We start from the raw sequence: 15,061 nt of genomic DNA on the forward strand, positions 1-15,061 counted from the left end.
GAGCAAGGATGGAGTGGGCCAGGCTGGAGAAACTTTGATTTAGCTTTTGTTTCTGGAGAACATTACTATACTCAGAGTACAAAAGTTAGCAGAGCAAAAAAGAAAGTGTCAACCTGGTAGACACATACTGAATTCCAAAGGTTTCTGACAGATTGAGGCATGGGACACCAGTATCCGGGCTGGGAGAAAAATGGCTTCAGAAGAGGGTAAAGCCCACAGCAGCATGAACTCTGAAGCTGTCTGCTTGGAGGAGCCATGGTCAGAGGCTGGATTTAAGGTTTGTCCTGCTTCATATTTGACAGGTCTCAGTGTCTTTATCTCTGTTTATGAACAGCAGCAAGCTTCAAGTATGGAATGTTCTCGTCAGTCTTTGGTAGGAGAAAAGAGGTCTGCTCCATAACTGTTCATTTGTAATGCATGCTTAGCCAAATTCTGAAGCCTTTATATAATTTTTATTAGTCTTGACTCAAGCCTAACCACCACTGAGTCACTGGAAATTTTGCCTGGATTAAGACTTTAATATATCACATTGTTTATAACACAGTATTGTTCTCAATATAGTAGTATAAAGGGAAATATTTTCCAAAAATTTTCTACTGCAGGATTATTTTTTTTTAGAGAGACCTTGAAGTTGTATAATGAAGGCATATAATTAAACAGTGAGTGAATGAAAAGGAAAACCTACTGAGGTCAGAGAGAACTGTAAAACATTACAACATTTGACATTAATTATTGTACTCACTTTCCCCTCATCTCTTGGACTATCACTTAGGTGTACAACTGGGCCAGGGTGAGTCTTTGTGGATCTGCAAAATAAAAGCAATTTAAAACTATGTAAACTCTTTGTAGAAAAAGTTGGTATTTGCATTAAATACTCTCTGTGTTAGAATTAAGCCAAGGGAACCTGAAACAGATTGAAAGTAAGTCTGAAAGCCACAAAGAAGATGGTACATATCTGAACATGATCTAAACCTTCTGAAGCCTGTGTTTTACCTCTCACTTTCCCTGTCCTTTTCTTATTCAGACCAATTCAGGAAGTTCCCTTTGATGCCAACTCCTTGTTTCCCTTTCTTTAATCCAAACCCTGTTCTTGGAATAGCAATAATTTCTCTGGCTAATTTCTGGGTGTTTTTCCTTTCCATTTGTCCCCATCATTTTTTCTCTCCCTTATATGCAAGAGAGCCTGCTTTTCAAGATATTGTCAGAATTTCATTCACTGATGGAGGCCTGCCTCTGTACAGATAAACATGGAAACTTTCATGAAAGACTATGAGATTCATAAACAAGAGCACCCAGCCAATAGAGGTTGCCCAGTGGTGAGTGGTGGGATTAAAAAGCAGAGAGAACTGAAGACACCTTGTGTTACAGGTACAGGAGATTTTTTTTTCAAGGTCCAGTTCAAGACTTGAAATACCAATTCTTTTTTTTTCTACAAAAATGTTGCCACTTCGTTCTCAGAGTTCTATGATATTTTGTGATAAATTCCAGTAACATGTTTCTGAACAATCATTACTAATATTTAATAAGTATGATGCAAAATACGAATTTAGCTACAGTGTACTCCACTCATACGCACATTAAATGAGTACATGCACATTAGGTAAGTATTGAACTGCAAAACAAAACACAAAAGTCCCAATAACAAGTATTGGTTATCTGCATATCAGTTAAATGCATAAACCTCTTAAGGACATAACTTTTCAGTTATTAAAAAGGGTGCTCTATTAAAGTGCACCCTAACTGGTGCCAGAAACAGTGAAGGAAGGGCTCCTGCCTAAAGGCTGCTATTAGAAGCCTTGAAATTGATGGGAGGTAGTTAGTTTCAGGATAGCTATTAGAAATGAGAAGAGATAGTAAAACTTGACTAGCTAGTAAATTTTCAAGGCTTCTAACTGCAGCTGTGAAACTGGCTATTAGAAACCTTGAAAAACTACAGGGGTTAATCTGCTTCACTGCTGATATTAGAAACTTTGAAAATGATCGGACTTAGCCAGTTTTGGGGCTGTTAAATATCACAGCACAGTGGGGGAGATGGGTTACTTCATACTTAATGGGCATTGCTTACATTAAGTTCTGGTAATTTTATATGCCAGGTTAGGACACAGCCTCTGTTCAGTCCCTAGGTCTATGCAGTTAAATTCAGTATGCTATAAATGTATATAACAGACATGTTTCTTTTTAAAATTATTACTGCCTATAAATGAACACATTCTCCATATATAGTGATGGAAATATATTCCTGTATTACCTCTGTCGGGGGGGGGGGGGGGGTACACACACACACACACACACACACGTGTGTACACACACACACACACACACACACACTAATTCCATCTATGTGTATGCACATGCACACATCCCCTCCCCTCCCACACACTATTAAATCTAAGTTTAGGTAAAGTATACTTCATTTGTCAAGCAAGTGTGCTCTTTTTTTCCTTATAAATGAGATGCACTGTTTTGCAATACCAGTTTTCTTTTCACATGATGTTTCTTACTGGTTATATCTTCAGATGTGTTTGCAAAGTTGTCTTAATGAATGATTCTCTTTTCCATAGCTAGTTGATGTTATTATGGAATGAATAGAACATACATTTCTAAATATTTGTTTTCTGTCTTCCTTATTTGGTTTTCATTTCATGAGAAATTTATCCATAACTATTATCTTCCAAATCTTATATACCATGCAGGTGAAGCTTGGAGCGAATTTTTCCTTCAGTAGCTTAGTATGCTGGCTTCTGCCAGAATTTATTAAGATATCCTGATTTTGGTAGCCAATAGCTATCGGAAACCCTTAAAAATAATTTTGGGATCCCTGGGTAAATGTTGAACGTATTGGCTCAGTTAACTGGTCCTTAATAATGTTTCAATAATTTTGTCTTTGAGACAAGCTGTTTTATGTGAAAGAAACACCTGCTGTCTCTTCACAATTCATGTAACATGGTTCACAATTAGTCTGAGTAATTTTCCTTAACAGTTCTACAAATAGAATTAATTCTGCCTTGAGTTAATATTTGCAACTCTTTCTGGACAATTTCTATATTTATATCTTGCTCCCAAACTTTCCCTCTCTGTTTGTGCTGACTCCGTGCTTTTATTTTTTTAAAACTTCTCTCACAATTGTCTCACCTATTGGGTATAGCCATTTGCAAGCAACTTTTATCTCTTGTATTGTCTGAGTTTTCAGGAGGCCCAGAGACACCTTGTTTTTGTCTACCTGAGATTTTTTAAAACATCTTTTAACTTTGGATAGAGTCTCTGGAATAGTCCTGCTTCTGATTATTCAAAAGAACTTTAAATTGAAACTGCCATCAATATCTTATCATACATTTTCCTAACTCCTCTGCCTTTCTACCTTAGAATGATACTTACGAAGTCCTTGGAGGTTTGTAATAGAATTTCTTTTGCTTTTTAACACCTAGTGCAATTTTTTCTTTAGTAATATCTTTTCTATTATCTTGTCCCTAGCTCTATCGTGAGCTCCAGATAGTAAAAAGGGATCTTTTATAAAATAGGCTATTATTTCAACTTACAGCAATTCCAAATATGATTCCTTTACCAATCTGTATACCAGCTTGATGGGATAAAATTTTTCTAGATTCACTTTTCTTTCATACTTAATATAAGTACTCCTTTCATACTCTCTATAATTATAATTAATTTTATTTGCCAATCCTCCTCTATTTACTTGCAATTTATTATCTTAGAATGGCAAGTATGTAGCTTATTAACAGACTCTCAAAGTCATTTTTCTGCAAGACCCACTTTCACCCTTACATCCACAGACTCTGCTTCAGTACCTGTTCATACTGTCTTAATATCACGCTACAGATCTTTCACTTTAAACAGTGGTGTCTTAACAGCTTGACAGCTGCTTGCTCTGGCTCCAGTAGGGTCTTATCCATTTCACCATCCCTATACAGCTAGTTTTATTATGAAGTGAGAAAGCTGGACTTTGGAGAATGCCCTATCCACTTCAATTTACAAAACAATTTTAAGCCCCTGAGATTTCTTTCAGAGACGCTCTCTGACACAATTTTCCTTCATAGGGTTGGTTTCCAGAGGTGATGGGAGCAGATACCCTTTCAGGGGTTGAAGGGCCTAGGGATCATTTGACTGTCTGCCCACAAGTGTGAGGTATGAGTAACTCGAGTGAATTCAAGAGAGTTACATAATTTGTGCAAGTTAGAGAAAAATAATGTTATAAATGGTTTTAAATTGGAACATTATATCCTATTTCACCCTTTCCCCTTTCCTTACTACAAAAAGCAGTCATCTTTTACTTCACTATAACACAAATATAAATTAACCCAGTGTGACTGGATTGTCCCTTGATGACGTTTCACCTTCTTGCATGATCACTGTTGGTCTCTTTTTCTCACCTGCTATGCCTTGGTGTTATAGTAATAAGAAAGGAGGGAAGTAGGGTGTTATCACTAATCAATAATTGATGATGTTGCTCTAGTTCAATTATACTCTTCACAGGGCTCCTCCATCCCCTACACCCTGTCCCATTCCACAGCTTACCAGTAATTGGACTCCAGCTCTCCTGGCTAGGCCCCACTCTCAACCTTGGAGCTCTGGTTCGCCCAGCTGGCTTTCTTTTCCTGACCTGGTGGGCAAAATGGACTTTTTCTTTAGTACCCATGTCCACAGGCTGACTCCAATTCCCTGGTCAGGGATCCCTAGTCTCTCTCTTCAGCTTGCTGGCCCCTTGTACTCTGGAGCTCCAGCTGAGCCCGGTTCCAGGGGTTTGCTTCCAGCTCTGGCTTCCATGCCACATCTCTATGCAGCCTGCATGGGTCGTGCTGCTTTTGTATTTTCCTCTCACTGGCGTTCTTCCAATCTGCTGGACGTCTCCCTTTGACTTCCAGTAAAACACTCAGGGCCAATAAAAACTTGCTCTCATTACCTGGGGGCAGGTCTTGCCCCAGCTGGCCTCTTCCTCTTTTCCTGGCCCCGAGGGAATGTGTCACCAAGGCTCGCCCATGCTCACCTCAATGCTTCTCACTCCTGGTAAGTATCTGGAGGGCTCTGGTCCAGCAGGCATGAGTGGACCATAACAGAGCCCAGGGCCAGTGCCCTGTTACACTCAGATAATACACTTCATATTACCCAGGGATCCCAAAATTATTGGTTTCCAGAAGCTAATATTGGCTACCAAAATTATGGTATCTTAATAAATTCTAGCAGCGGCCAGCATAAAATTTTAAGCTATCAGAGTAAGAATTATCTTCCATCTTCAGTGGGATAGCATATAAACTTTGGGAGATAATAGTAATCTTAATTGCTCTGTCAGGCAAAAAGAATGTGTATTATCTCTTAAACTAGATCTATTGACAACCAGGCTCACTTAAATTAGTGTTAAATTGTACATTTATATTAAAATCTTAAGTGTGTACATGCAAAAGAATTTGTTCCCAGGTATAATGAGCTGTAATGAGCAAGTTTGGAGACCATATGAATTGTATGACTAGGTCTGAATCTTACATAATAGGAAACAATTTTCTGCCAGCTGTAGATAGCTGTGGGTGATTTTTGCCATGATGCTTATTTGGACAGGCAAAGGCTATAAGGAGTTAAAAGGACTCCAGGGCTGGAGACTGATTTAGAAATCAAAGGGCACATACACCCCAAGTCTATCTATCAATGTTTCATTCTAGAATTAAAGAGACCTGCTTTTTCCAATAATTAACTGCCATTTTTTTAAAAGCAGTAAACTCCAGTCAGCACTCAATAATAAGGCGGCCCTGCTTTCACTACTTGAAATGAAATCATAGGATCATTCAGTTAGAGTAGCACACCATTTATTTCTCTCTGATTTCAATGAACGAAATTTTTTCCCCATTTCCCCACTTCTTGAAGCCATTATTTCAACATATTACAGCCATTATTTCAATACATTCAACACAGTCCCCCTGTCTCTTGTTAGCCCTCGAAGACTGACAATCAAATACCTTTCCAGCCTCTCCTCAGTCTAAAAAACCCTCTATTTCATACAATTATTTTCTCTTCTGTACAGTTTCAGAAGCCTCATCTACCTTAAATTGCTAATTGCCGATTGAACTAAAAAAATAGCTCTTATTTGCTCTTTGCTCTTTTTAAGGCTTTCATAAATTGTACTTTCATTTCTGTCTACATATTTTTTTCCTTTGGGAGACATGAAGATATGTATCAGACCAAGGCAGTGCCCTCAGTAGTGACCCTGCATTCTTTTTATGCATAGATAGAAATATAAGGCAGGGTAGATTTGCACCTTATAAACTAACTTAATCATAAACAATGGCTTAATTCATTAGATGCTGAATTCTTTCTATGAACCAACTACTTGTCTGTTATTGCAGTGGGCAGGTTTTGGCAGTGGCCTTGTCTTCTTTATCTGTGGCATGGTACTGGGTGTTCTTGGTGTTTTGAATATTGCACTCTGCAGTTGGGGCGAGTTTGAAGTGCTGATTTTAAGGATTCATTTGGTTAACAACTGCGAAGGACAAGACCCAATAGCATCTTCTCAGGATGGATAAAAATCAACAATTTAAAAAAAAGGTTTAAAAATGGATATTTTTTATTTAAATCAAATGTTTTTATCTAATCATCCTGATTATTTTTTAAAGATGCTTTTAAAAAAACCTATATAAAGACAGTTTTAATTTAAGATTTGTTAGCTCAAAGATATCATCATGGAATAGGGATTATAACTTCTAATTATACACTATTTGAGACAATATATTTGTGTACCTTTTTAGAAAAGTTTTATAAATAGGTCACAACAGGTCATGGACTATATTAAGGGCCAGGGGTTTCCAGAGTTTCCTCTATAGATTAGTAAAGATTAAAGAAAACCTTCTACCCAATGGGACTCTGGTCAGTCTAGAAGATCTCATTAAACATCTCTGTGATGCTTAATTTCAGTTCTCAAACTGTGGATCTGTCTCCAGAGATAATATCCTTGTAAACAACAGCAGTAAAATGGAAACGAGAGAACAGACCTGATTACCTACCCATCAGCCCTATTGTCTCTCTGCAAGTTTGTGTACACAGAATCAAGCCCTTACCCCTCTAAAAGTACAAAGTTTCAAAAAGTTAAATGAATAAAGGATTGTTGGGAATGGAGTAGATCTGGGCAAGGAGGAGGAGTCTGGAGATAAATTCATGGAGGGAGGGGCAGTAGAAACAAAAGAGAAACATTTTAAGCAGAATATTCTAGAAGTCTGGAGGGATACGTTTCTGATCACAGCCTCTCCACTAGTGAGAAATCTAGTGAGGGACTGGTATGGTAGAAGGGAAAACCTACCATGGCAACAGGCTTGCCAGACTGTAAGAGAGGCCCTGTTTGGGAATATTTTAATAAAGTTCCTCTGCCTGTGGGCAAGACAGGCATGCATGCAAAATGCAAACAGTGCAACAAAGAAAAGCAAGGCCTGGTTGTGTGAATGAAACAACATCATGAGAAGTGCTTCTTCTCAGAAGGAAGCTGCTTTGAAGATGATGAATGGAACATGTCTGAACATGGAATTCAACGCAGACAAGTGAAAAGTGTTGGATCTTAGGAGAAGGAACCTGCAACATGCCTATAGGCTGGGGAACACCCTTCTCAACAACACAGTGGCTGAACAGGATCTTGGAGTCATTGTTGACACCAAGATGGACATGAGCCACCAATGCGAGGAAGCAGTCAATAAGGCTAATCGCACTTTGTCGTGCATGTACAGATGCATCACAAGCAGGTCCAGGGAGGTGATCCTTCCCCTCTATGCGGTGTTGGTCAGGCCACAGTTGGAGTACTGCATCCAGTTCTGGGTGCCGCACTTCAAGAGGGATGTGGCTAACCTTGAGAGGGTCCAGAGGAAGGCCACTTGCATGGTCAGGGGGCAGCAGGCCAGGCCCTACAAAGATAGACTAAAGGGCCTGAATCTATTCAGCCTCCACAACAGAAGACTAAGAGGGGATCTGGTGGCCATCTATAAACTCACTAGGGGGGACCAGTGGAAAATAAGTGAGGCTCTGTTCCCCCAGGCACCATCTGGGATAACAAGGAATAACAACCACAAATTGATTGAGAGCAGGTTCAGGCTTGATATCAGGAGGCATTATTTTACTGTTAGGGCTGCCAGGCTCTGGAACGGGTTCCTAAGGGAGGTGGTGCTCTCCCCTACCTTGGGGGTCTTCAAGAGGAGGTTGGATAGATATCTAGCTGGGGTACTATGATCCCAGCACTCGTTCCTGCCCAGGGCAGGGGGTCAGACTTGATTATCTGTTCAGTTCCCTTCCAACCCTAGAAACTATGAAACTATGCAGGATCTCTAGGTTAGTACATTTTATTATTTCATACTTCTTTCTTAAGAACTGCCTGTCTTCCCTGTCCATCTCTTTTGGATGGATTTCTGGACTACTTGAATTCTCATAAAATATCTGAGCAAAAATATGTTACTTTATGGAACTATCATATTTTTAATGCAGTTGTGATGTAAAATAATGGCTGAAATAAGCAAATCTTCCTTTTACAGTTTCACTTCTAAAGTAGTACTGAGTGCAATTAGTAATACTAAATGATCAGTACTGTAATGACTGCATTGACTTCTTTTGTTCAGAAGGATCCATCCTCAACATACAGGATACTGACTATCCATCTTCAATATCATCATCATTGTCTACAGTTTCAGAGTCATCTGCTAATGATACCAGTGTTCTAGTCAAATGTATGTCACATAGCATATCACTTGTAGCGAAAAGAAAAAAAAATCTCCATCACCCAGAAACAACCATAGATAAGTTTGTAATAAGAACCAGCAGATTACAGGAAGAGCTAATTGTTGAAAAAAAAATGCTTGGGTTGTTTATACAACAAACTCTCCTTCCCATATGGTTGAGAACACCCACTTCATTGATATGGTTTAGTCATTACAACCAGGCTACAGTCCACCCAACAGAGCAGATATAGCAGGCAAATTGCTGGATAAAAGTGTATGAGAAAGAAATTCAACGGTGTGCAAAAAATCTAGAGAGGAAAATTGTTAACCTGAGTCTTGATGAGTGAAGCAATGACCACAATGATCCAGTAATATGTGCTTGTGTGACAACAGAAGAAGGAACTGTCTACCTTACAGACACAATTGATGCATCAGGAAATGCACACACAGCAGAATACTTATGAGAAGTAGCATTAAAAGCTATAACAAACTGTGAAAAAGAAATCAAATATCTAGTATGTAGCTTTGTCACAGACAATGCTGCAAATGTATCAAAGATGAAAAGAAATCCAGAAGAAAGTGAATAACTCCCACAAGCTAACACTATATGGCTGAAGCCCTCATTTGATGCACCTCTTAGCCAAAGACTCCAGTGCTCCAGAAATAAAGCCTAATGTTGCTAAAATTGCAAAATACTTCCGTAACAACCACTTTGCAGCAGCTGCTCTGAAGAAAGCAGGAGGAACCAAACTAACTCTTCTATAAGACATGCAATGCAATTTAGTAGTGAACTGTTTTGAGTGATACATTGAGAACTGGCGTAATCTGATGACAATTTGTGAACAAAATTATGCAACATAGAAGGAACTGTCATAGTCAAAGTTCTCAACATTGGGCTGAAGAGAAAAGTAGAACATATACTGACTATCCTGAAGCCTATTTCTGTAGCCTTGAACAAAGTGCAGGGAAATAGCTGTTTTATTGCTGATGCTGCTGAAATTTGGAAGGAACTGAGCGAGACCTTGAAAAAAGGAAATACACAATGACAGACTTAAATTACAGGCATTAAAAAACAAATGGATCAAGCACTATCTCCAGCTCATTTTCTTGCCAATATTCTCAATACTTGGTACCAGGGTCAATCCTTAACTGCTGAAGAAGAGGAGTTGGCTATCACATGGGCATCCAGCAATCATCCCTCCATAATACCAACTATAATAAATTTCAGGGCTAAGGTTGAACTATTCAAGAAATATATGTTTATTGAAGAGGTTTTAAAAAACGTCACACCAGTGAACTGGTGGAAGTCGCTTAAGCACTTGGATCCATCAGATACTATTGCAGTGATAATCCAGATTTTAACAGCAGTAGCTTCTTCTGCAGGTATAGAAATAATATTTTCTTTCTTTGGACTAATTCATTCTAAATTGAGAAATCACTTGGGAACTGCAAAAGCAGGAAAACTTGTCTTTTTTTTCCAGTCTATGAAAAAATAGGAAGAGGAAGGTGAAGACTGAGTTTGCTGCATAACTCAGTATTTTAAGTTTTTCATGTTGACCTGGCTGAAATCATCTGTTTAATTTTTGTTTAAAACACATTTCCCATAATTAAAATAGTTAAAACTTCCAAAATACATATGCCTGCTTTTTACAATAACTGAAGAAAAATATCCAAAATGTGTAAACCTGTTGTTTTAGTTAAATAAAACAATTTAAATGTCTGTTGTTTTTGGTGACAGTTGTTCTCCTAATGCAGCAAGGTAAAAATATCCCCCAAATACCCATGATTAATCTAGTGAACTGGAGAGAGTTGTGAAGTCACTGGGAGGTGAACTATCTGCTTCAATTAGCTTTGGTAAAATAACCAAATCATATTTCAGTTTTCTGATGTAGCTGCAAAATTAGTCTGTAAAAAAATCAAAATAAATCACTGCTTTAAAATGAATAGGGTATACTTTTTATAAATGAAACCTACATCTATTGCTCAGTTGTGAATAATATGTATTAACATTATAGCAAACAACAAAATGCAGTTTTTGTAGAAAATAAAGATTAAATCGAGGCCCCATGGTCAGTGTTTTAAATCGTGCTTTAAATCAATTTGATTTAAATCAAATCCACCTTGCCTTTTCCAGTCATGTGCTCCTTATTTAGGTAATCTTATCACCCCAGCTATCCATGGCCACATCCTCTTCTAACAACCTGCTCCATCCTCAAGAACAAGATCTCTTCATATTTTTTAGGGTGGAGGGATTGCTGTTCTGAGTAGGCTTTGTACAACCATCCAAGAAGTGGGGCAGGCATTAATGCAGAGTACGATGTTCATGGTTCAGTCAAGGCAAACCACATTGTAAAAGTAGACAAAAAGTACAGAGGCACTGACCTCCAAACAATGCAATTTTCCTGTCAAATTTCAACTTCATATTCCAGCTGTTTCAACATAAAAGCCAATTAAGAAATAAGCACAAGGAATATAGCGAGTTAAGAGTTGGTTGGTATTCCATTAAAAAAAGCTGTACATTTCTCACTCAGATTATAAAAACAAAACAAAACAAAAAAAACCCTTCATCAAGCACAAACCAGGCAGAGAAAATTTCAGTTTGACAGGTGATTGTTTCAGAAATGAGCATTCACGAACAGGGACTTAAAATTCTATGGGTTGTACAGCTTTAACTACAGCAGTTGCTGTCACTCCTGCCATAAATCAAAAATGAGATGAACTTAAGAAAAAGGTAACACTGCAATTTCCTTCTTTGGGAAAGTCAATGTTAGTAAAAATTATTCTTGCAGTCTTTGGGGACTTAAGTCATGCATTAGCTATTAATAGCTTACAGGTGGGAAAAGTATTGTGCAATAATGCAGTTTAAAATAATGGCAAATATTAGGACAGTCCAGTTATACTATCACCCAGCTGGTTTTTATTATAGTTAAAAATATATTGCAATTTCTCTTATGTGCAGACAGCAGGGCTGCTCTGCAAGTATTGTATTGAAGGCTATTATTTTGTTAACTATATTATGTCAATGATATTAGTTATAGTGCTTGTGGGACACTATTATAGCTTCAATGAAAATAATTACAACTCCTGCACAGCACACTATACTGCTTATAGAAATCTTTTCTCCAAAATATATTTAATCTTATTGTAACCCTCCATCTTGTTAACTGTAAACCAAACTGTATTTTATTCTGTGTCACCTATGATATTGCAGAACTGTCAAAGAGACAAGGAAGGTGTGTGCTCACTGCTACTGTGACAGTGAAGAGATTAAGATGCTGTGCAACCAATTTAAGGCATAAAATTACTGATCATCCAGTTCCTATAGAGGACTAGGATGCCCTGTGTGAGAGAGACAATGAAGTATGGTCACTTGAGGGTTAGCTTTAATAAAGCTCTGGTCTCTGCTGTAACTACATGCTCCTCTGCATGTGCTTTTTTACTGCCTACCACCTATATGACATTATGTCAAGAATACCACCCGTGAAAGTAGAATACAAGGGAAAAGCCATGAGAGAAAAGAACAGGTAAATGAAACTATTTCACAATGAGACAGAAGGTTTGAATTCCTCTACTGCAAACAGAAAGAAGCTGGGGATGAATTGTGAGAAGATGAGAGGAGAGACAAACACAATAAAGAGAATTTGAAGCTGAAAGACCAGCTCTACTGGAGCATGGACAGAGATTAAGCTGCCTAGCAGGGACAGAAACAATTAAGTAAACACAAACAACTTGTAAAAGAGCTAGGGCAGTGGAGATAATAGCTTCTATAGCACCTCCCAAATGCTTTCATTTTTCATGGTAGTAAGAGTGATGTTTTGCAGTAATGGTCCAGAAATTATGCAAGGGGCAAGGTTTTCTTAGGGTGATATTTTATTGGACCAACTATGTAACTGGCATAGAGTTAGACAAGCTTTTGAATGCAAGACATTCTTCTTCTCTCTTTTCACTAATAGTGTGACCAAAATGGAGACATTATTTTGAGCAGTCATTTTGCTAGGGGTGGTGGTATCCTGATGACACTGGCTATGCCTCGTAATCAGAAGAAGAAAAATATAATGATGGAGTAAAGTTAATCAGGAAAACAGGACACCCTCTCCAAGATAGCAAAAAAAGAACACAAGGGTGAACATTTCAATGTAGAATTTTAAAAAAAATTACTAGCTGAACAGGAGAATTCAGGGATAGGAAAAGGGTAGAAACTTCACAGAAATTGTGGAAAGAATACTCCATCGTTCCTGGAAAACCTGTTCAGCTGGAGAAGCTAATTGCCATAAATGTCAGTGAAAGGGAACTTAAAATGCAGATCTTCCAAGTGGATAAGAATTGGCATATATCAAAAAGAAACAAGAAAACCGACACAATTTTTTTTGATGGGGGCATTGCTGACAATGACAAAAAAAACCCCCCAACTAGATACATAAAATGGCAACAAAACAAAAAAAGAAAAAAGAAAAAAAAAGAAATGGAGGGGAGAAAAAAAAATCTTATGCTAGACACTGTTATTGAACTACCAATAGCTAATCATGACAATGTTAAGAAAGATGTTCATAACAGATACTTCTGTGCCACTGGTGATGACTTATCAGGACAGCAAGGGAAATGTAGTCCCACTTTCACTGCAACCACAAAGGTTCACCTTACTGGACATCATAAATCTCCTCTCATCAGTGGATTCACAAACTCATTTACCAACTCAGCATAAGAATATTTAAAAAACTGATTTGAAAATGGAATGTGTGGCACAGGAAAAAAATAACTCAATTTCTGGAGGCAGATTAATCTTACACAAAGATAACAGTCACATTTTGACTTGTAAAAATGTCTAGGCTTATTGCCTGTTGTCACCGTCTTTAGGAAGCTACCTTCATTTTAGATCAGTGCAGAGAGAAAAGCAGATGACACAGAACTGAAACCTCTCCTCCTGTGCAGTGAGTGGGCAGAGCTTTAATGCTATTTAGCCATGATGCAGCAGCCAATATTTGTCCATTCAGAGGACAAAGTAAATCGTGTGCCAAGGGTTTGGGCAGGAAAGACCAAATTAGGATTATGAGTTCTAATCCAGTTCTTACTCTTCCCCTATAGCAGCCCATGTACAGGATGCCATAAACTGAATAAATCAACAGGTGCTCTTGGTGCACAAAAGCCAACAACATACTGGGTTGTATTAACAGAATTTTCTCTTGCAAATCAAGGGAAGTGATTTTTCACTTATTCGGCAAAAGTGAGGCCTCACCTGGAGTGCTGTGCCCAGTTTTGAGCCCTACACTTCAAGAAGGATGTGCAGATTGGAAAGGGTTCAGTAGAGAGTGACAAAGATGATTAGAGGCCTGGGAAACATGATTTATGGGAAAAGGCTGAAAGAACTAGGATTATGTAGTCTGTAAAAAAAGGAGACTGATTGGAGATTTGATAACATTCTTCAAATACCTAAGGGACAATTATAAAGAGAATAGAGATAACCTATTCATTGTGGCTGCAGGGGACTGTACAAGAAGAAATGGCTTCAAGATGCAAGAGAGAAAATTTAGGTTCTAGATTAGTAAGAATGTTCTGACTATGAGGGTAGTCAAACATTGGAACAGGCTACCTAGAGAAGTGGAATCTCCATCCTTGGGAATTTGAGAGAGCAAGTTAGACACTTTGTTGAATAGTTCCGTTAGAGATGATCCTGCCTTGATCAGGGAGCTGGACTAGATGACTTTGTGAGGTCACTTCCAGACTTACTTTCATATGATCCTATGATTTTTCAAAGGCATATTTACTTTGTACTTTCCAAAAGCATATTTCCTTTTCCAAAGGCATATTGCCTTTGTACTTTCCAAAGGCATATTTCCGATCTGTCTCTAAAGTTACACTGAACTCAAAACTCAGCACAAAAGGCCCAATCTAAAGTCCTCTGAAGACCAGGGCAGGCTGCTTATTTCATCTATCAGTCTTTGGAAGACCATGGCAGCCTCCTTACTCCATCTATCAGCCAACATTCTGTATGCAAATTTGAGAAATGCCAAGTCAAAGGAAAATTTTAAAAAGTATGAGCACTTGGAAACAGAAGGCTTATAATATCTTTTTCATTACTTCTTTATGGTTTTCAAAGGACCTTCTGCTCATTCCTCTTTCTACCTTCTGTGAGGGTTTGGATCCACCTATCCTCCTATACCATATTTCTAAGTAATCCCATCTGCAGACACAAATTCAACTACCATCTCCATGCTGCTAAATTACAGATTTCTCTCTCTCTTCCTCTCTAGACCCGTCTCCTCCTATCCAAACTAAAATCTCAGTTCATTTCTTGATATCTCTTTTTGGATGTCTGGCTGTCAGCTAAAGTTTAATATGACTAAAATGGAACTGAACCTTTCTTCCTACAAAAT

General features: G+C 38.2%; 1 protein-coding gene across 1 annotated transcript in view; it reads right to left on the reverse strand.

Moving 5' to 3' along the window:
• Window positions 1–15,061, reverse strand: part of STXBP5L (syntaxin binding protein 5 like) — a 253,207-nt gene that overhangs the window by 183,680 nt on the left and 54,466 nt on the right. Inside the window, exon 5 of the mRNA XM_025214254.1 lies at window positions 743–806. Coding sequence (XP_025070039.1) covers window positions 743–806 — 64 coding nt within the window. The remainder of the gene's footprint in view (window positions 1–742; window positions 807–15,061) is intronic.

This window comes from Alligator sinensis, unplaced genomic scaffold, assembly GCF_000455745.1.
Source record: "Alligator sinensis unplaced genomic scaffold, ASM45574v1 scaffold1301_1, whole genome shotgun sequence".
NCBI classification, from domain to species: Eukaryota; Metazoa; Chordata; order Crocodylia; family Alligatoridae; genus Alligator; species Alligator sinensis.